Source organism: Malaclemys terrapin, chromosome 7 (genome assembly GCF_027887155.1).
Source record: "Malaclemys terrapin pileata isolate rMalTer1 chromosome 7, rMalTer1.hap1, whole genome shotgun sequence".
NCBI classification, from domain to species: domain Eukaryota; kingdom Metazoa; phylum Chordata; order Testudines; family Emydidae; genus Malaclemys; species Malaclemys terrapin.
The window spans coordinates 83,700,933-83,721,380 of record NC_071511.1 but is presented as its reverse complement, the minus strand read 5'-3'; the positions used below and the strand labels follow the sequence as shown (position 1 = coordinate 83,721,380).

General features: G+C 40.0%; 1 protein-coding gene across 2 annotated transcripts in view; it reads left to right on the top strand.

Annotated features, from left to right (window-relative positions):
* The window catches only part of LOC128840419 (solute carrier family 25 member 16-like), a 67,323-nt gene that overhangs the window by 26,328 nt on the left and 20,547 nt on the right, over positions 1-20,448 (top strand). The window contains exons 9-14 of one of the 2 annotated variants that reach the window (XM_054034350.1): positions 10,012-10,191; positions 13,478-13,661; positions 14,799-14,944; positions 17,219-17,350; positions 18,427-18,646; positions 20,101-20,218. In XM_054034350.1, the coding sequence (XP_053890325.1) occupies positions 10,012-10,191; positions 13,478-13,661; positions 14,799-14,944; positions 17,219-17,350; positions 18,427-18,646; positions 20,101-20,218 (980 nt within the window). Of the gene's footprint in view, positions 1-1,404; positions 3,263-10,011; positions 10,192-13,477; positions 13,662-14,798; positions 14,945-17,218; positions 17,351-18,426; positions 18,647-20,100; positions 20,219-20,448 lie in introns of those variants that run through there. The other variant, XM_054034349.1, reaches the window with a different exon arrangement.

Sequence of the window (20,448 nt, the reverse complement as noted above, 5' to 3'; positions counted from 1 at the left end):
AAGAGCCTTTGGTGAGGGACCTCTTCAAAGGCTTTCTGAAAATCTAAGTACACTATATCCACTGGATCCCCCTTGTCCACAGGCTTGTTGACCCCCTCAAAGAATTCTAGTAGGTTCTCCCGGTCATTGCAAACCCAGCTATCTGTGTTTTTAATGATTGAATCCCCATAATTATTACCTGTCTCTTCCCCATAACTGGAGTTCCCTCACCCAGAGAGGTATCCTCACTGCGAGAGAATACAACGATATCATCTGGCAGGAGGGTCCCAACTATGGGATCATTTCCCTCTGCTCCAGTTGGATGTTCTCTTCCCTGAGACTTTCATCCTCCTCAACAGCACAGAGGCTGTCAAACCGGGAGTGGGACCGTTCTACTCTGTCCCAGAAAGTCTCATATATGTACCTCTGTGTCTCCCTTAGCTCCTCCAGTTCAGCCATTGGTCCGTACACAGTCTCTGAGGGCCAGGAGTTCCTTGCACCGAATGCACACATACGCCACCTGCCCATAAACTGGATAGCCCCCACTCTGTTGCTGGACTTCTGCCTGCATTCTCTTTTTACTCCTGCAACTTGTTCCTTTGTTGATGTTTTGTTTTTATCAGGGGGTGTTTTTGGCTATAAGTTTAAAGAATGTTAAGTGTATTTAGCTTTCCCCTCATGCTCCCCCTTTAAACTCCCTTGCAAAACCCCCCTGTTCGCCACTCCTGTTCACTAGCTCCTCTGGTCGCTTAGGAGCGGGCTTTTTAAAGCCCTGGTCTTCCTGAGTAGCCCCACCCTCGGGTTAAGGGTTGATGAGTGCTAAAGGGCTTAAGGATCAAAGCCTCGTTAAGAAGCTCTCAGGCTTGCCTAGAAGGCCGCTAGGCTCAGCACACAGGCCCCGAAACAAACAGACCACACGGAATATTTCAGTCAAGCAGCAAGCCCACCACAAACACACACTAAGGCACTGGACTGAGGCTCAGATCTGCGTTCTAATCATGGCTCTGCTACAGATTTCCTGTGTGACATCAGTTAGGGCTTGTCTGTACAGAAAATTAGCATGCAGTAAGCTAGGCGAAAATCTGCAACACACCAGCTTGCCATGCATTAACTGGCCATGTGGACCTTGTTAGCATGCACAAAGTTCTACAGTGCGCTTTGAGGTGCACCCGTGTAGACAAGCTTTTAATTTTTCTCTGCCTTTGTAAAATAGGGTAATGCTTACATACCTCACAGTGGCACTGGGAGGATAACAGAGAAACCTTTGAGAAGCTCAGATAGCTTGAGTGGTCACATGACTTTCATTAGCTATCCCTTAAAAAAAAAAAAAAGTAACATGAAATGCCTTGTATTTAAGAAAATGATTTTCAATATTAAATAAATCTATGTATTGCATAAGGGCTTGGATTCTTTTTATCTTTTCAGTACAATGGTGCAGACACTGAAGTATGTATATAGGCACCATGGAATACGAAGAGGATTATACCGCGGTTTATCTCTGAATTATATTCGTTGTATACCGTCCCAGGCTGTGGCTTTTACCACATATGAGTTTATGAGACAGTTGTTACACCTCAACTAAATTTTTTTCTTAAACTTCACTGAAAAACTACAGTATCCGTCTTCATGTTATGTTTGTGAGTAAATTACTTGAAATGGGAAATTTAATCTGTCACTGTGAACTATTGGAATTTTAGTACTTAATTTTATTTGCCCAAAAAAAAAAAAAAAAAAAAAAAAAAAAAAAAAAAAGCATGGGGTAATAGAACCTTTTGGAGTCAGAACAGGAAATTGCCTAACATGGACATTAGCTAGCTATAACCAACTCTTTGCACTTGTACCTGTAGGCTCCATTAGGTTAATACAAATAAATTATATAATTTACAACCATCACAGTTACATGGAAATGAACTAGATTTTGATACGGGTTTCAAACTGTTTGCTGTTTAGCTTTATGATGTCATTCCAGGATTTTAATATTATTTATCATTGTATTGCTTGTTAACCCAGAAGTTAAACATCTAATTTTCTTAAATAAATAAGATTAAATTAACTTGAATAAAATGAACCTAATTTTCACTTGCTTGTGAGATTCTGTAAAAGAAGAACTTGGTAGCCCACAATCTAAGGGTTGCTCTATTTTATTGCATATGAATTGTTTGTGTACAATTAAAGAAATTAATGGTCTGTAGCTTCTGATTGATAAACATTTCAAGACATATGAAACTCTTCAACTGTTACAATAAATACTAGTAATGAGATTAATTTAAAATCAGAATCTTGTGATTTGGAAGTCAATAACTTTGCTTGTTATTTTTTAAAAACAATACTATTAACTTAAAATAGGATCTGATAAATGAAAATTCCTACATTACAATAACAAATGTTAGACAGGTCTCTGGGCCCAATCCTGCAAGATATTGCATACCATTTTGTAAGGTGTTGAATGCCCTCAAGTCAATTTTCTGGAAGTTGAGGGCACTTTACACCTTGTCACGTTAGCCCCTAAATACATATTTGTCTTTGTGTTGTGAGGGAAGAGAAAGTAGGGACAAGATTGTGTATGCTGCAGCATTTACCTGTCTGGACCATGTGCACACTTTTTGGGGAAGGGGAAAATAAAGGCTGTACTGGAATTTGTTTACAACTGTGGACAGTTATAGTATGAATATATAAAATGGGTGTGTGCGTTATGGTGGCTGTGCAGTATACTATTACCCTGTTGTTTTTTTCTGCTACCATTGCTGCTCTTCTTGAGGTAGGAAATGACTTAACAGATCTGCTCATACATGATTTACACTGGTACAATTTCAATTTAAACAACTCCTTCTTAGCTGAAGAAACTGTAAACCTAGAATAATTCTTTCAGTCATTTACTTTAAGTAATGTAAGTTTATTTATTGATTGTAAATATTTTGAGTGATGTTCTGGTAATGGATATATTAACTAAACTAGTGATTTCATGATCAATATCACTTATTTTTGACAAGGCCACAACCTAGAATTTGAGTTTATACATCAAGAATAACTTTTGTGGTTGGAATTTTTTTCATTTTATTAAAATATATATTTCTTTGATATTTACCTGTGTTATTGGCAGAGAATGAGATGTATTTGAATTTATTTTATTAAAAAAACATTGAATAACAATGAAATATCTTTATATGATTTGTAAATATTGCAGACAATAGAAATGAATGTTTCTGGAATTATACTATATTTCCCCTTGTAGGTAAACATAAATAAAATTGTCATGCTTGATTAAAAGTGACTACAATTAAGATTTTGGTCTGACTTTTAGTTTTATTTAAAGGAGAATTAATTGTGTTAGTGATTTGTGATCTTGAAGAGATCCTTCTAAGTATATGTGCAAACTTAAATTGCAATTGTAGTCTGAAGAACAACTCTGTAAAAACAGCATTGTGAGATTATTTTTTTGTTTGTTTGTTTTTTAACTCAGTCTTGCAAGCTTTGTCAGTGGGGCTCTAGGATTCAAACTTAGTTCTCTTCCATTTTAGTATCACTGCAGTAATAAAGGTTTTGCAGACTAAATTCGGTCTTTAATAAACACATGTGAAGCCCCATTGTCATCTGTGGGTTTGCATAGGTATAATTAGAATTTAAATAATCTTGCTGTACAAGATGGAATAGAATTTGACACAAAAATATAACCTTATTCCCAGGTATTGTCAGTAGCAACAAGGGCCACATTCAGTGTCTAGGGTTTCCTTTTAAAATTACAAAACAAAACTGACCTGAGCCCACACCCAGAAATCTGGGAAAACTAAATACTTCCTTGTGGTGCCCTTAATAGGCAATACTTTCCCACTCGTCACAAGCACTAAGTTTGTGTATAAAACAAAGAAAACTTGTATTAAGGGCAGAGGGAACAGGACACAGCAATACTGACTTAAAAGTATGCAAATAATTAAAACACGCATCCGACAGTATCTTGGGCAGTAGTCCTATGCCTCAGTTTTCTCACCTTCCAGTGTGAAAGTCCATTGGACTTTAACACACCATTTCCCCCATCCCTCTACTGAATCTCAGTCAGTTTGTTGTCAAAGGTTAGCAAAGTTAGAGTCCAGTGGTGTGTTCAGCTAGGTTCAATTCCAGCCCCTTCGCTGGCGGAAGGGAAGGGAAGGAGTGCTGCCTGATTCCTGTGAAGAGATGCCTTGCTGCCCATCTTTTGTCTTGCTACTGCTGCTTTTTTTTGCATCTAACTTAGTTGTCTTGGCTATGCAGGGTTAACAGGTGTGAAAAGCAGTAAAAACTGTTATTAAAACAAGCAGCTATGACTCTGAATGAATATAAAGAGCAGATCTATCTAGTAAGATAGTGCCATTTTTGCTGTTTCACTTTTCAGAATAAAAATACACTTTTAAAGTGTATTTATAGTTTAAAACAAAACGTATTCAAAAACTGGTTTGTCTTGCTAACCCAATAATCCCAACTTTTAAAGGAAATGTGTTGTCTAGAAGATAAGTTAAGAGATTTGAATTTCTCTTTTAAGTGCCTGGGTTTATCTCTTTTAACTCTTCCTGCCCCCCCCCCCCCTTTTTCTGAATAGGTTAGTCTCCCTTATGCAGCTAAAATAAGGAGTCAGTCATGAACACTAAACCAGTGAGACAGCAAGAGCAGGAGGAGGAAAATTATACAAACTTAAGTGTGAAAGAGAATTGAGTCCATTCCCTATTATCCCCTGCCCTAAAAAGATATTTCTATTTTTCTTTAGGAGAGGTGAGTCCCTCTTTTCCCTAAATTCCTTTGTCTTCCTTCCTCTCCCCAACCCCATATCACTCTGTGGTCTGGGCTTCAGTCTCAGCCAAAGAGAGTTCAAGAACAGATCAGTTGGTTCCAGCCAAGGTCCCATCACTACCTTAGTCATATCAGCCACATGCTTTCATATTTCTCTCTTTACATGCTCAGCAAAGGAAAATGTGGTGGAAAGTTTGATTTTCTAGTAGGGCTTTCAGGCAATTAAAAAAAATAATTGTGATTAATTGTGTGATTAAAAAATGAATCACGATTAATCGCACTGTTAATAATAATATTTAAATATTTTTGGATGTTTTCTACATTTTCAAATATATTGATTTCAATTACAACACAGAATAGAAAGTATACAGTGCTCACTTTATATTTATTTTTATTACAAATATTTACTCTGTAAAAAGCAAAAGAAATAATATTTTTCAATTCACCTAATACAAGTACTGTAGTGCAATCATTTTATCATGAACGTTGAACTTACAAATGTAGAATTATGTACAAAAAATAACTGCATTCTAAAGTTTTACATTTTTATTTTTGAGCCTACAAGTCCACTCATTCCTACTTGTTCAGCCAATTGCTCAGACAAACAAGTTTGGTTACAATTTGCAGGAGATAATGCTGCCTGCTTCTTGTTTACTTTGTCACCTGAAAGTGCGAACAGGCGTTGGCATGGCACTTTTGTAGCCAGCGTTGCAAGATATTTTCGTGCCAGATGTGCTAAAGATTCATGTCCCTTCATGCTTCAGCCACCATTCCAGAGGACATACTTCCATGCTGATGATGGGTTCTGCTTAATAACAATCCAAAGTAGTGCAGACTGACGCATGTTCATTTTCATCATCTGAGTCAGATGCCACCAGCAGAAGGTTGATTTTCTTTTTTGGTGGTTTGTGTTCTGTAGTTTCTGCATCAGTGTGTTGCTCTTTTAAGATTTCTGAAAGAATGCTCCACACCTTGTCCCTCTCAGATTTTGGATGGCACCTCAGATTCTTAAACCTTGGGTCGAGTGCTGTAGCTATTTTTAGAAATCTCACATTGGTACCTTCTTTGCTTTTTGTCAAATCTGCAGTGAAAATGTTCTTAAAATGAACATGTGGTGGGTCATCATCCGAGACTGCTGTAACATTAAATATATGGCAGAATGCGGGTAAAACAGCAAGAGAGATATAATTCTCCCCCAAGGAGTTTAGTCACAAATTTAATCAACTCATTTTTTTTTAACGAGCGCCATCAGCATGGAAGCATGTCCTCTGGGATGGTGGCCAAAGGCTAAGCGTTCGTATGCCCCTTCATGCTATCTGGCACGTTAAATACTTTGCAATGCTGGCTACAAAAGTGCCATGTGAACGCTTGTTCTTACTTTCTAGTGACATTGTAAATAAGAGGCGGGCAGCATTATCTCCCGTAAAGGTAAGCAAACTTGTTTGTCTTAGTGATTGGATGAACAAGAAGTAGGACTGAGTGGGCTTGTAGGCTCTAAAGTTTCATATTGTTTTGTTTTTGAGTGCAGTTATATAACAAAAACAATCTACATTTGTAAGCTGCACTTTCACGCTAGATACTGCATTACAGTACTTGTATGAGGTGAATCAAAAAATACTATTTCATTTTTATCATTTTTACAATGCAGATATTTGTAATAAAAAAGTGAGAACTGTACACTTTGTAAACTGTATTGTAATTGAAATCAATATATTTGAAAATGTAGAAAAACATCCAAAAATACTTAATACATTTCAATTGGTTTTCTATTATTTAACCGTGCGATTAAAACTGATTCATTGCGATTACTTTTTTTTTTAGTTAATCATGTGAGTTAACTGCGATTAATCAACAGCCCTATTTTTAAGGTTTTTTTTTTTTTTTTTAACAGCAAACTCCATTTCACACTTTTCTTTAAATTTATGATGGTGGAAAAAGTAGCTGTAGTGGGGTGCCCTGGGTTTAAAATTGTTTTCATATAGCTTTTTAGCAAAGTCATGGCCATATATCATGTACAGATTAGACTAATTCCCACTTCCACTATGCATTCACCTTGCATATAAATCTTGGTGGGTTTTTTGTTGTTGTTTTTTTTGGGTCAGTGTATCCCTACTCCATGTTTGTCAAACACAGCTTAAATCAAAATTCCAAGTAAACCAGGCACACAGTAAAAACATGTAAAAAATATAGCCTATCCCATGCTATAATAACCAGTTCTGATATTGTACAATAAGAAACATACAAACACACAACAGAACATTTTTCCATTGATATTTGATACTTGTTATTCACTCTTTTCAAAATAGTGAATTAAAGTTAATCCAACAGCAGTTGTCCCTCTCTCTCTTTGGTGGAGCTTGAGGCAGCTCTGGTGTGTAACTTAAAGGAGTCCACACAGCTTATTTTTTTTCAATTTGTTTTGAAAATAAGTGTAATGTTCTATTTCCAACCATCTGCCATATATTACATTAGAGAAAGGAAAAGGTCAGGGGGATAATGAGACATGGATTGTTAGCTCACTGCTTAGATTCTGCCAGAGTGAAATGATCACTGTTGCAGGATGAGTTGTACTTTACAGCTCTTTTAGTCCTTCTGAGTGCACCCTTTAGGTGACAGGCTTGGCTTCCTTTACCTCTCCCAGGATCCAACCACTTTTGGACTGATCTCTGGGTTGCAGCCCCCCTATTTCCCAACTGTGTAACCATGACAGGCCCAATTGTACTTACCATTAGCAATAAAATTTCTTTGTGGGACTGTGACCCATGGCTGACTAAAGTGACATAACACAATTTTATCAAAACAAACATATAGTTTATTCACCCAAAGGTACATAGCAAACAGGGAAAAAAACAAGGAAAGGCCTGGTTCTTGCCTATGCTATTTTTCCCTTGGAAGTGTTGGGTAAATTGCACTCTGCTCAGCCATCCCTTGTCCTGGACTAGGAGTGACAGACAGCCCCTCTAGCATGCTGCCTTTTTTTCCTTCAGAGACTGATCTCCACCTGTTGCTATCTACTTAAGGCCCCTTTCCTTCCTGGGCTGGGGACTTGGTTTAATAGGCCCTTGGATTCCAAATTTGGACCTGGCAAGAATAATCTTGGCTAGCCCAGCTAGAGTTAGGCAGGTGAGTATTCCCCAGTTAATAGTTTCCCTATTGTTTCTTTGGGTACCTTTGATATTTTTTTTTTTTTTTTTTTTAAGTACTGTACCTTATCTTTGCTGCTGTTTCCACTCTTACAGGTTTCTTTGATTTGACTCCTTGGAGCTAGGTAGGGTATCAAGCATATGAACTGAAATGCACATGATGTTCATTAAAAAAAAAATCCCCTTTTCTCCCTCATTTGCCACAGAAATAAAGGGGACACTTTCCATTATCATGCAGTGTCAGATGTTTGAGACTGCTTCCCTGAAATCAACACTCAAGGTTTTGAACCACAGACAGAGAAATCTGTGGCCTAGAAAGGGACTTTTCTTAACTACTTATGCTGGGAAGAAGATGAAGTGGCAGTCAAAAAAGCTAACAGTTTTGGGACTCGTTAGGAAAGGGATAACACCAGCAAGGAGCGGGTACCGGTGCCACATGTCCAGCTGCACTATAGACGAGCTGGCAGTAGCAGCCTGAGGCTAGGCGCGGGCAGAGCAGATGTGCTGTAATGTCTGTCTGGATTGTCTCCGGAACAGTGACCCTTGAAAGGCACATGGCACTTTTCAAAACGTTAGCCCGGCTGCTGCTCGTTCTACGGATCCCCGGCAGGCCGGCCCGCCCAGGGCTAACCCCGTGCTCCCCCCGCGTCCGATGCACTCGGGACAACGCACCTCATCCTGCTACCTGGGAGCGATGCCCCCTCCCGCCAACGCGCCTTGCGCGAGCCGCTCGCTGCGCTGGCCGGCCTTCCATTGGCTGAGCGCCGCTCGCGCTCGCCGTCCCCCCACCAGCCTGTAGCACGCGGGCAGGTACTTCTGTCCCGCCCCTGGGCTGAGCGTGGCGTTACTGAGCCTGCGCGACTCTTCCAAGCTGGCGGGACTTTAATTCATGGGCGGGAGCGCCTCCATGACCACGCCCACGCCACTTGTGCGCCCCTCTCCGCCCGGTATCGGGTCTCTCGGCTTCCGCCATCGCCATGGAGCTGGGGTGGGAAGAGCAGCGGGTGCTGGAGGAGCTGATGGAGAAAAGTGTCTGTGAGGAGCTAGCCCCGCCGGAGAGGTACCGCCCGGGGGAGGGAGCCGCCACAGCGCGCGTTGTTCGAAATAGGAGCGGGGCTCAGAGCCAGCCGCCTTCTCAGCCTCCCCGGCGCTCTCCGCCCTCTCGCTGCGGGGACCGACCCGTCCTTTCCGCCCCGTGTCCCGATTGTCCCGGACCCTCGCTCCGGGGATCCCCGCGCCGTGTGCCGAGAGCCCCGCGCCGGGGGCTGTCATTCCCAGCCCGGGGAACGGCTCGGAAAGCAGCTGCAATTGTAGCCTGAGCTTTTTCACTGTGGCTGGTGGCTATGTGAGGTCGGTAGTCCCAACATGCATTCTCTGGTAGGAACTAAGGAGTATCGTTTCCTGGAACCAGCTTACAGGCTGCGTCTCTGTACTGAGGAAAGGGGTGGCTGCGAGCCTCGTTGCAGAGATCCCCGGTCTGTCTTTGGGGTGGGAGGGACGGAGCCTCTTTCAAACAAGACGAAAACCTCCTTGGAACAAATTGAATGTGGAGTTTCTACCCCAGCGGTTCTCAAACTTCATTGCACTGTGATGCCCTTCTGACAACAAAAATTACTACATGACCCCAGGAGGGGGAACCAAAGTTGGAGCCTGCCGCTTGGGGGCGGGGGTCCAAAGCCGAAGCCCAAGGGTTTCAGCCTCAGGCAGGGGGCTTGTAAAGTGAGCCTTGTCGCCACCTAGTGCTGAAGCCCTCAGGCTTCGGCTTTAGCCCCAGGCCTATCCCAGCAAGTCTAAGCCAGCCATGGTGACCCCATTAAAATGGGATCGTGACCCAGTTTGGCGTCCTGCTCCTAGTTTGAGAACTGCTGTCCTAGACCAGTGCGTTGCTGATGTAGGCTCCAGAGTTGAAAGCTTATACTCAAATAAATTTGTTAGTCTCTAAGGTGCCACAAGTACTCCTGTTCTATTTTCAACCAGGTTTCCCAGAAAAACTCTACCTTGGGATAAGATGTGACAGAGGAATGAAAACTTGTTTTACGTTAGGAGTCTTGCTTCAGACTTAAATATGGAGTGGCTACAGCCTCCAAACACCACTGTGTATTTGGCTATATTAATGCAACCATTTCTTAAGTTTTCAGAAGAGAGCAGTTGACTTCTGTGACACAACACTCAGCAAAGGTTTGAACAACAGATACTGTGTATTAAGTATCAACATAATACAGAAAAATGAAGATGGTCCTGAGAAACACCTGACAATTACTGCTTCTCAATCACTTGAAGATACAGAACTATGTATTCTAAAGAATGACTGGTAACCGATATGTAAATATAAACATTTTCTGTGATGGGGATGTGATGTTAGATGATGAACTAGTTCTCTGCATGCTCTTCAGGGTGGGTTTTTTTATAGGGGTGTCAACTGATCAAACAATAATGGAATTCCATTTATTTAAATATTTTTGGGTGTTTTTTACATTTTCAAATATATTCATTTAAATTACAACACAATACAAAATGTACAGTGCTAATTTTATATTTTTATTACAAATATTTGCACTGTAAAACAACAAAAAATAGTATTTTTCAATTCACCTCGTACAATACTCTAGTGCAGTCTCTTTTATCATGAAAGATGAACTTACAAATGTAGAATTATGTACAATAAAACTGCATTCAAAAATAGAACAATGTAAAACTTTAGCGCCTACAAGTCCACTCACTTCTTGTTCAGCTAATTGCTCAGAGAAACAAGTTTGTTTACATTTGTGGGAGATAATACTGCCAGCTTCTTGCTTACAATGTCATCTGCCAGTTAGAACAGGTGTTTGCATGGCACTTCTGTAGCCAGAATTGCAAGGTATTTACATACCAGATATAACTTAAATAATTTTTTCACATCTTAGCTCATAGAGCCGAGAAGCTCATATACCCCTTCGTGCTTCGACCACCAATGCTTCCATGCTGAGGACACTCGTTAAAAATATAATGTGTTAATTAAATTTGTGACTGAACTCTTTGGGGGAGAGTTGTATGTCTCCTACTCTGTTTTATCCATCTTATATTTCATGTTATAGGAGTCTCGGATCCAGCACGTGTTCATTTTAAGAACATTTTCACTGCAGATTTGACAAAACACAAAGACCAGTGTGAGATTTCTAAAAATAGGTACAGCACTCAACCCAAGGTTTCAGACTCTCTGAAGTGCCTTCCAAAATTTGAGAGATGAGGTGTGGCACATACTTTCAGAAATCTTAAAAGAGCAACATTTTGATACAGAAACTACAGAACCTGAACCACCAAAAAAGAAAATCAACCTTCTGCTGGTGGCATCTGACTCAGATGATGAAAATGAACATGCATTGGTCCTTACTGCTTTGGATCATTATCGAACAAAACCTGTCATCAGCATGGACGCATGTCCCCTGGAATGGTAGTTGAAGCATGAAGGGACATATGAATCTTTGTGCATCTGGCACGTAAATATCTTGCAACACCGGCTACAACACTGCCACACAAACACCTGTTTTCACTTTCAAGTGACATTGAAACAAGAAGCGGGCAGCATTTTCTCTGGGAAATGTAAACAAACTTGTCTGAGCAATTGGCTGAACAAGAAGTAGGACTGAGTGGACTTGTAGGCGCTAAAGTTTTACATTGTTTGTTTTTATTTTTGAATGCAGTTTTTTTTGGTACATAATTAAGTTGATCTTTCATGATAGATTGCACTACAGCACATGTATGAGGAACTGAAAAATACTATTTTTTGTTTTTCTATATTTTTTATTACAAATATTTTCACTGTAAAGTGAGCACTGTACACTTTGTATTCAGTATTGTGACTGAAATAAATATACTTGAAAATGTACAAAAACATCCAAAAATATTTAATAAATTTCAATTGGTATTCTATTTAACAGTGCGATTAAAAAAAAAAATTTGCGATTAATCGCAATTTTAGAGTTAATCGCATGAGTTAACTGATTAATCCACAGCATTAGTTTTTTACGGTCTTAAATTAAAACAAAATTCAGAGTCTATTATCTTAATACAGTTGACTTAATATAATATCAACATGTTAGTGCCTTTTATTAATCTTGAGAGCAGCTGGTATCAAATGTCAATTATATTGTTATCTGACAGTTTTCACATAATTTTGTCATGGCTTAATAATACTCTAACAAACATGCAAAATGGTGAAATTGTAAGTGGATAGTTTTACATTTGATGTGCTAATTGCAGCAGTTAGTACTGGTCCCAGGTTTGAACTAATTGAACTGATGCAAATATACAGAGATGTCCTTGCAGAATTGGCTGTTAACATAGGTGTTTCAATCAGCTTGTTTAAGTTTAGCACCACTGAACAGAAAAAGAGCTTATGACAAATTATAGAGGATAATAATTAGTAGGCAAAGGAAGCAACATTGATTGAATGCAAGAATCTCTTGCTTCCTGAGGCGACATGACTTGTAGGAAAACTGATTCTGTATGTAGGTTGCACTTTTTCAAGATATACAGTCTCAGTAAGAATGTCATAAACTTAGTTTCATTTCAGATCACTAAATTTGAAAGTAGCTGTTTAGGAGAAAATACAGCGGAACTAGTTTAATGCAGAATCTCTATCCTCTGAATTTCATGGGCTCAGTTTTTTGGGAGCTCTACTCCAGATGCTAAAGCAGTTGGCAAACTTCAGTTATATGAAAATAGGGCAATGCCAAAAAGCAATCACTTTAAATAAGTTAAAGACAGGCTTTCAAGAAGAGCAAAGTTTGTGGTAGAGAATTAAATCTTGGTAGGGATGACATATTTTCAGAGTTTGATTGCATTTATAAGGGCCACTGGCAAGTACTTCTTCTCAAATGTCTTATTACATTGGATAATCTGGTAGAACGTCTTCCTGATTCTGTTCTATTCTGAAGTCATTACTGCAGTTCTTAAAAACTGCTTAGATTTTACTTTCAAATGAGGCTATATAGAACTGATAAAAATCTTACAGAATTCTATTTGACATTACTGTAAATGAGTAGAAATGCAGTTTTGTACAAAGTCCATGATCCATGTACAAGATCTGAGTGCAAAATATATTGGATTAGTTTGTGAGACTGCTCTTACTTGGTGGGGTTTGAATTATTTGAGTATCTGCGTTTGTCTGTAAAATGGACATTTTGTGCAATTTTTTGGAAACATGCTTTCTCACAAATATTAAAAGATACTGTTTCTGTAACAGTCAGTGAAAATCATACACCTCTACCCCGATATAACGCTGCCCTCGGGAGCGAAAAAATCTTACCGCGTTATAGGTGAAACCGCGTTATGTCAAACTTGCTTTGATTCGGCGGGTGGGCGGGGCTGCGTGCTCCGGAGTGCTGCTTTACCGTGTTATATCTGAATTCGTGTTATATCGGGTTGCGTTATATTGGGGGTAGAGGTATACTTGTTTTACTAGTGTAAATTGCTTTTTGTTTATTTTTTCAGTGGATTCTCCAGGCTAATTTCTTGAAAAATTGGATGGTTTACTCTGATTTTTGGAATATGAACTTCATTTCCAATATATCCTTATGTCTTGCAAATTGTTATTGTAATTTGTAATTACTTTACAGGTATTCTGTTCCAGTAGTTCCAGGAGACATCATTCACTTAGAAGGAGATTGTCATTCTGGTACCTGGATAATAAATAGAGACTCTGGATATCTAATTCTGTATCCAGACTTGCTGCTTTCTGGCACAACAGTATCAAATAGTATTCGATGTATGAGAAAAGCAGTACTGAGTGAAAAGTTCAGGGTAGGTGGTGAAACCATGGAATATAAAACATTTTAAAACTAGTGACAAATCACATCGAAAAAAGTCCATGCTGTGGAGCGGGGACATGAACATGGGCCGATAGTGGCGTTTGTCTGGGCTGTGTCTCTTGCCATTCGTGTGAAAATCTGCTGAAATTTGGCCAAGTTATAAACCTATGAAAAATCTTAGTTTGCACATTATCAGAGACTTTGTGGAGCTTTGCAGCTAAGTTCACAGGAAAATTCCTTGTGTGCTGAGCAGGACTTTACCTGTAATTGCAGCTTATCCAGGCGCAGGAACTGAAAGCAGGGAAAATCTTCCTGTTCTCTCCCTGTTGCCTCCCAGGTAGCGTGGGTGAGGAAGCAGCCTGATTTGAATGCAGAGGAGTGGGGAGAGTTCATGGTTCCATTCCAGTGGACTGAGGAGAGGCTGGTCCCTACTGCTGGCAGCAGCATTCAAGGGTTGGGGGTGCTGAAATGAGCCCGCTGCTGCCTGCGTGGGGGAGGGATGTAAGGGCTGGGGGCGGTGCTGTTCTGCTGTTTGGATAGGGGTGACTGGTCCTTGCATTCTGGGATGCAGTGGCAACTCCCTTCTGGGGATCATGGTGTCGAGCGGGGCTGACTGTTTGGCAGAGAGGGGAAGATCCTAAAATGCCTTACCTGCAGAAAGTATTGAACCAGCAGGGAGGGGTAAGGAGTGAGTGTGTGTGTGTGTGGGAGGGGGGGCAGAGGCTCTAGCAAGGGCTGAAGCTCCTGGGAGAGGCTCCTGCTTTCATGGGTTTCTAAATCTCTGTGGTTTTTAATTAAAACTCTTGAAAGCTAATAGGTACTCAAATCACTGCTATGTATGCCTATGTTGCCCATATGTGTATGTATTCCTGATAAGTCACATGAAAAAACACCTTACACTCTTTAAGTCTTCTTACAATATATTAATATATAAAAGTGCAAGCTTGCCCATGGACAAAAATTTAGTGCTCAGTGGAGTCTGTAACCCACTCAGAAAAAACAAAAATTTAGAGGGGATGTTAGAAGGTAACCCTAATGAAAAAGGGGCTTACTCATGGGGACTTATGACCCGTTTTATGTACATTACAGTAAAATGTATTGCTGGTTGTGATTTTTTTTTTTCTTGTAGAGTTGTGAGTCCAGTTCACGGCAGATGCTGATTGGTACAATCCTTCATGAAACTTTCCAGCAAGGAGTAACAAATAACTTTGCACACGAAAAACTACAAGAACTTGCCTTCAGAACTGTCCATGGACCAAAGTATCTAAAAGAAATGTAAGTGACATTGCAGATATCTGTCTAGATTTGAAGGATGGAAGAAGATAAAAGTTCTGTCTTCCAGTTTAAGTGTTGTCTGTGGTGCAATAACTTTCTTTTAAAGTGCAGGATATTCAGAAGTAGGATTACTAATTGAAGAATATTCCACCAAAATAATCTTTGTAGAATTCATCTTTTTTATAAAGACACTTTTTCTGGTCTGAGAGTAAAAATACTTTATTTAAATTGAATTCAGCAACTAAATAAGCCTTCAAAACCATAGCCACTTGGGAGAGGTGAGTAAAATTATTTTTTTGGCAGGGTGGGCAAGTGAATTTTTTTGGCCTGGGATATTAGATTTTCATGAGTTTTTCAAACCTTAGCGAAATGTGACAAACGTAATTTAAAAAAATACTGTACTGATCCCTAGAAAATTCTCAACTGACAAAACAGTGAGGCCTCTCATTTTTAATATTACTAATCTAATTATTTTATGCCACTCATCTTAAATTCTAGCTAAACACATTAACAGTTACAGAAATCTCTCCAATTCCCAAACTCCAATTTTTTTTTTTTGCCAAGTAAAAGTATTTAATATTTGAAACTATTAGATTCTACATTTTTATCTGAAGGCTGTCAGATTTGTGATGCTAATCGCAAGACTTTGATTAACTTTGCTACAAAGTCCATCAATTATGAATAAGGCTTTCTTTGTCACAAAAGTCATGGATTCCGTGACTTCTACAGCAGCCCCATGTGGCTGACCCAGGAGGCACCTGAGCAGCCCCCGGGTCAGTTGCACTGGCTGCTGCTGGGGCAGTCTCTGCCCCCGTCCCCCAGCAGCAGGAGTTTGGGTGTGTGGGGGCTCAGGGCTGCTGCTTACCTGGGTGGGGCTCCCCCTTCCTCCCAGCTCCACATGCTGCCTCTGCCTGCAGCCAGGTACTGCGCCCACAGCTCCCTGTTCCCAGCCAATGGGAGCTGCAGCACTGGGGCTTGGGGCAGAGCGGAGGTAGCTCTAGGGAGCTGGGTAAGGAGCCTGTCCCAGTCCCACCAACCCCCGCCCCCAGCACCCGTTCCCCAGGGCCATGACTTCCTCCTCACCCCCCTCCCCAGCACCTGCAGTGTGCCCTCCCACAGGCCGCAACTTGCCCCCCCCCCGAGCACCTGCGCCCCCCTCCCCAGCACTCAGGGGCCCAGCAGCCAGACCCAACAAACTCTTCCTCCCTCGCCCAGTTTTAGTCAGGGGTATTTTTAGTAAAAGTTATGGACAGGTTACGAGCCTGTGAATTTTTATTTACTACCCATGATATGTCCATGGCTTTTACTAAAAATATCTGACTAAAACGTAACCTTAATTATGAACTTAAGTTGTGCAGAAAGTACTTTCTAAATCACAGGCTGCGGGGAAAAATTTCAATGGTCACTTGTCCATGGACAGTTAGAAGTTCAAATATGCTGAACTGATAAGAAATATATTTGTCCCAATTCTCAGGTTGGGGTCTTATTCTCCCATATGAGTTAACCATAGCAGCAATATTTCATTTTATCTAAAGGTATTTCTTGCTTTTCTGCTTGCTTTGTTGATAACTATTGTGGCAGGTTTCTTGTTTAATTTTTGGGGTATTTTCCTTCAGTGGTTTTAGTGTTTAGTTTATTTTAAAGCGATGACAAAATTAAAATGCCACTCCTATCATCACTCTGAACTTGAATTAAAATTGAGACATGTAATTCAATTTAAGTAATTCTAATGCATAAATAAACTTAAGGATAATGGATGTCAGGTTTGAAATCTAGACCTGATGATAATACAGAATACCACTAATCTAGTCCTTAGTTAGTGCTGCCTAACATTATAGTAGAGTATCCTGTGACTGTGTTCACATAAATGTTCATAGTCCCCTTTGAAGCCTTTCCTTTTGTTTTTAACTGAGGCTAATATTTAGTAAACTACTTCAGCGTGCACAAATATTTGTGTGTAAATCTTTCAGCAGAGATTTAATTTTTCTTTATAGATGTTTATAACTAATTGTCTCAGATGCTCTATTACGGTACACTCTTAACTTCACACAGCAATCCTACAGTGCAGAAAATTAAACACTTTTTTGTGTAAGGTTTCAGAGTAGCAGCCGTGTTAGTCTGTATCCGCAAAAAGAACAGGAGTACTTAAGTCTTTGCAGGATGGAGGTCCAAATAAACTAGATTCCATATTCAGTTTTGAATCTATTTTCCTTCACCCTATATCATTCCTTATTTTCTATATAGTACTCAAAGTGTATGGGTTCACTTTTACAGGTACTACTTAAATCTGAAACAAGAAGAAATCATGCAAGAGATAGAAGAATATCTTCCATCAATATCTAAATGGGCGGAAGACTTCATGCACAAACCTAGTCAAGCTAACCACAACAAAATGCAGCTAAAACTGTAAGAAAACATTACTTGCACATCAAAACCAGTTTTATTGTTATCTAGCAAATATATCACTAGTGAAATTACTGAACTTTGTTGCATTAATTTGTTTGGTTCATCTTAATTTTAAAGCAAAAACCTTTATTCTTGTATGCGTTTATTGATGTGGAGCTGACTCATGGCCTTGCTGTTGAGAAAGTTGGCCTTGTTATGCAACGAATGGCTTGGTCCACAGCAAGCTACTTGTTTAGCTGCAATTGCGTTGATTGTGAAACAATATTGCAGGTGTTCATGGTGATGGAGAATGGATCTTGTAGAAATAACACCTTTTGTTCTTAAAAAGATTCTAGTCACAGTACTCAGTGTTGGCCAATTCACAGAGTAGAAATTTTAGCATTGGAAGAATGAGGTTATTGGATCAATTGACTAAGCTATAAAAATATGTAGTTAAGATTGAAAAGCTGGCTTTCATCATACTCTGTCATTGCAAAGTTTTCTTCCTGCATATGCTTCCCTGCCATTTGGCTGCCTGCTCCCAGGGATGTAATGGTCACCTGGTGCTCTATTTCCTTTTTATTCCTCAACAGTGCCAATTTAACTATAAAAGTGCTTTTTAAATAGTGTTAACTTCAAGGTAACTTGTAAAAAGGATAAATATTTTGAAGATCAAATAAGTCCTCTTCTTCAGAAGGAATTCATGACACTTTAAATTTTGCACATCTGAAACAAACATTTGAATTACATTTTTAAAAACATAACTTCTTCAGACTGAGAAATTACCACATCAGTGTACAATTTAAGGTAACCTTTTGAGTTGAAGCCTGATCCACATATAGAAGGTTTGCTTGAGTGGGCCTTAACACTCTAGCCATATTAAATTAATGGCTAATTACTACACATGTAAATATCTTTGCCATTGCAGTGCATGCACACTAACAGAAGTTCCCTGTGAAGATTAAAATCTTTGGAACTCTCATGGGTATCGGTTTAGAGAAATACAGCAGCTTATATCTGTTTCTAAAGTAGTCTTGTAACTCTTCAGGTGATGACAAAGTTACTTGTTTTTTAAATTTATTTTGTTTTCCTCCTAGACCAAGTGAAGGAAAAATAGAAGATCTATCTTGTAATATTGAAGTTACAGAGTTTCTGGATATTGAAGAGAATATCTGGTCTCCCAGGTTTGGATTAAAGGGCAAGATTGATGTTACAGTTGGTGTGAAAATACACCGCAAGTCTGGAACGCAATATAAGATAATGCCATTGGAGCTTAAAACTGGCAAGGAATCTAACTCCATAGAACACAGAAGTCAGGTAGAAATGTTAAATGTTCAGCATACACAATTGTAATATACTCGTTTGCACTTCATCTAATAAATGATGGCTGAACCAGTTTATATGTAATATAATTAGGTATTATGGATGGCTTATGATCTCAAACTTGTATTTATGAATGATGAATTGAGGAATGTGGAAGTGTTTACGAACTACCACCTTCAAGCAGAGGTCGAGATTTCCATAAGGGAGTGAGGAGGTAATCTCAATGAGGAGCCTTTTGCTGAGTCTTCCTTATTGGCCCCAGTGGAGGAAACCAGGATCATTGTGTGGAGACCCTGTATCTTTAACCCCCAGAGCCTTTGTGGGAGGCTTTGCAGAAGAGAGAATATAGCTTGAAATTTTGCTCTCTTTCAGGAGATTTCTTCAGGGCTGGATGGGTAACTATTCATTCCTCCATAGCTGATACAGTAACTCCCCACTTAATTCCTCTTGCTTAACGTTGTTTCAATCTTGTGTCCCTGCTCAGTTACAGAACATGCTCCATTTACAGTTGTGCAATGCTTCGCTAGAACGTCGTTTGGCTGCCTGCTTTGTCCACCGCTGGCAGCTCCCCTACGCCCCTCCTGCCTGCTGGCAGACGCCGCGGATCAGCGCCTTCCTCCTGCCTGTGGCAATCAGCTGGCTTGCGGCGTTCAGGAGGGAATGGGGAGGAGCGAGGACTCAGTGTGCAGGCTCCCCCCTCCCTCCCCAACACCACAAGCCAGCTGATTGCCGCGGAGAGGGGGGAGGAGCGAGGATGCTGCATGTGGAGTAAAGAGGTAGAAGAGGCGGGTTAAGGGTGGGGGTTTGGGGGAAGGGGTGGCGTGGGTGGGCCGAGGGTTGAGCCCCCCGCCCCTGGTGCTTACAGAATAGGGGAAGCTGCTGCTGCGCAACATGCTTCTCCTAGCCTACAGCACCTTCTGCCTCCTTGCCTGCCTCATTGTCTCCAGTGCCAGTGGGCTGTACCTGTGTGGGGTAAGGCGGGGGCACCTCCCAACTATAGTACTGTACGGCAAAAAAAAATTCCCTTGGAACCTAACTCCCCCTACTTACATTCATTCTTATGGGGAAATTGGATTCACTTAACATCGTTTCACTTAAAGTCACATTTTTCAGGAACATAACTACAACATTAAGTGAGGAGTTACTGTACCACAGAGAGGCCTCTTCAGGGTCCAGAGAAGGGGAGGTATAATGTTACAGAGGTGGCAGAGTATGGGTATTTACTTCTGGCATCACCAACTAAATAAGCAATTCTCAAATTTCAACTTTTTTATATTTTCATATGGAAGAAATCTTTAATGAAAAACATCAATTAGATGATAAGCATTTATTCTTTTTAATCTTGTTGGCAATGATGAGGCTGCTTAACTGTACAACCTTAATGTATTCATGTGACTTATGCATATTATGTAAATATCAAAATACACTAATTTTTTAAATGTCTTCAGGTTGTTCTGTACACCTTGTTGAACCAAGAACGAAGAGTGGATCCTGAAGCTGGATTTCTTCTTTACCTTAAAACTGGCAATATGTATCCTGTGTCTGGCAATCGTATGGATAGGAGAGGTGGTTTTTCCTAAAAACAGTGCTTAATTATAATTTCTAAGAGGTTTTTTCAACATTAACAGTTACTAAATTGTTCACTCTTGAAAATATTTATACTGGTTGATATACCATTTCCAGGAACTAGTAAACAGTGTTGAGATAAGTTATTTGTTTTGACAAGAATGCTTAATTTTCCTGGAATAACTTTGGATATAAAAAAAAATACACTACACCCAAAATCTTTGAATACT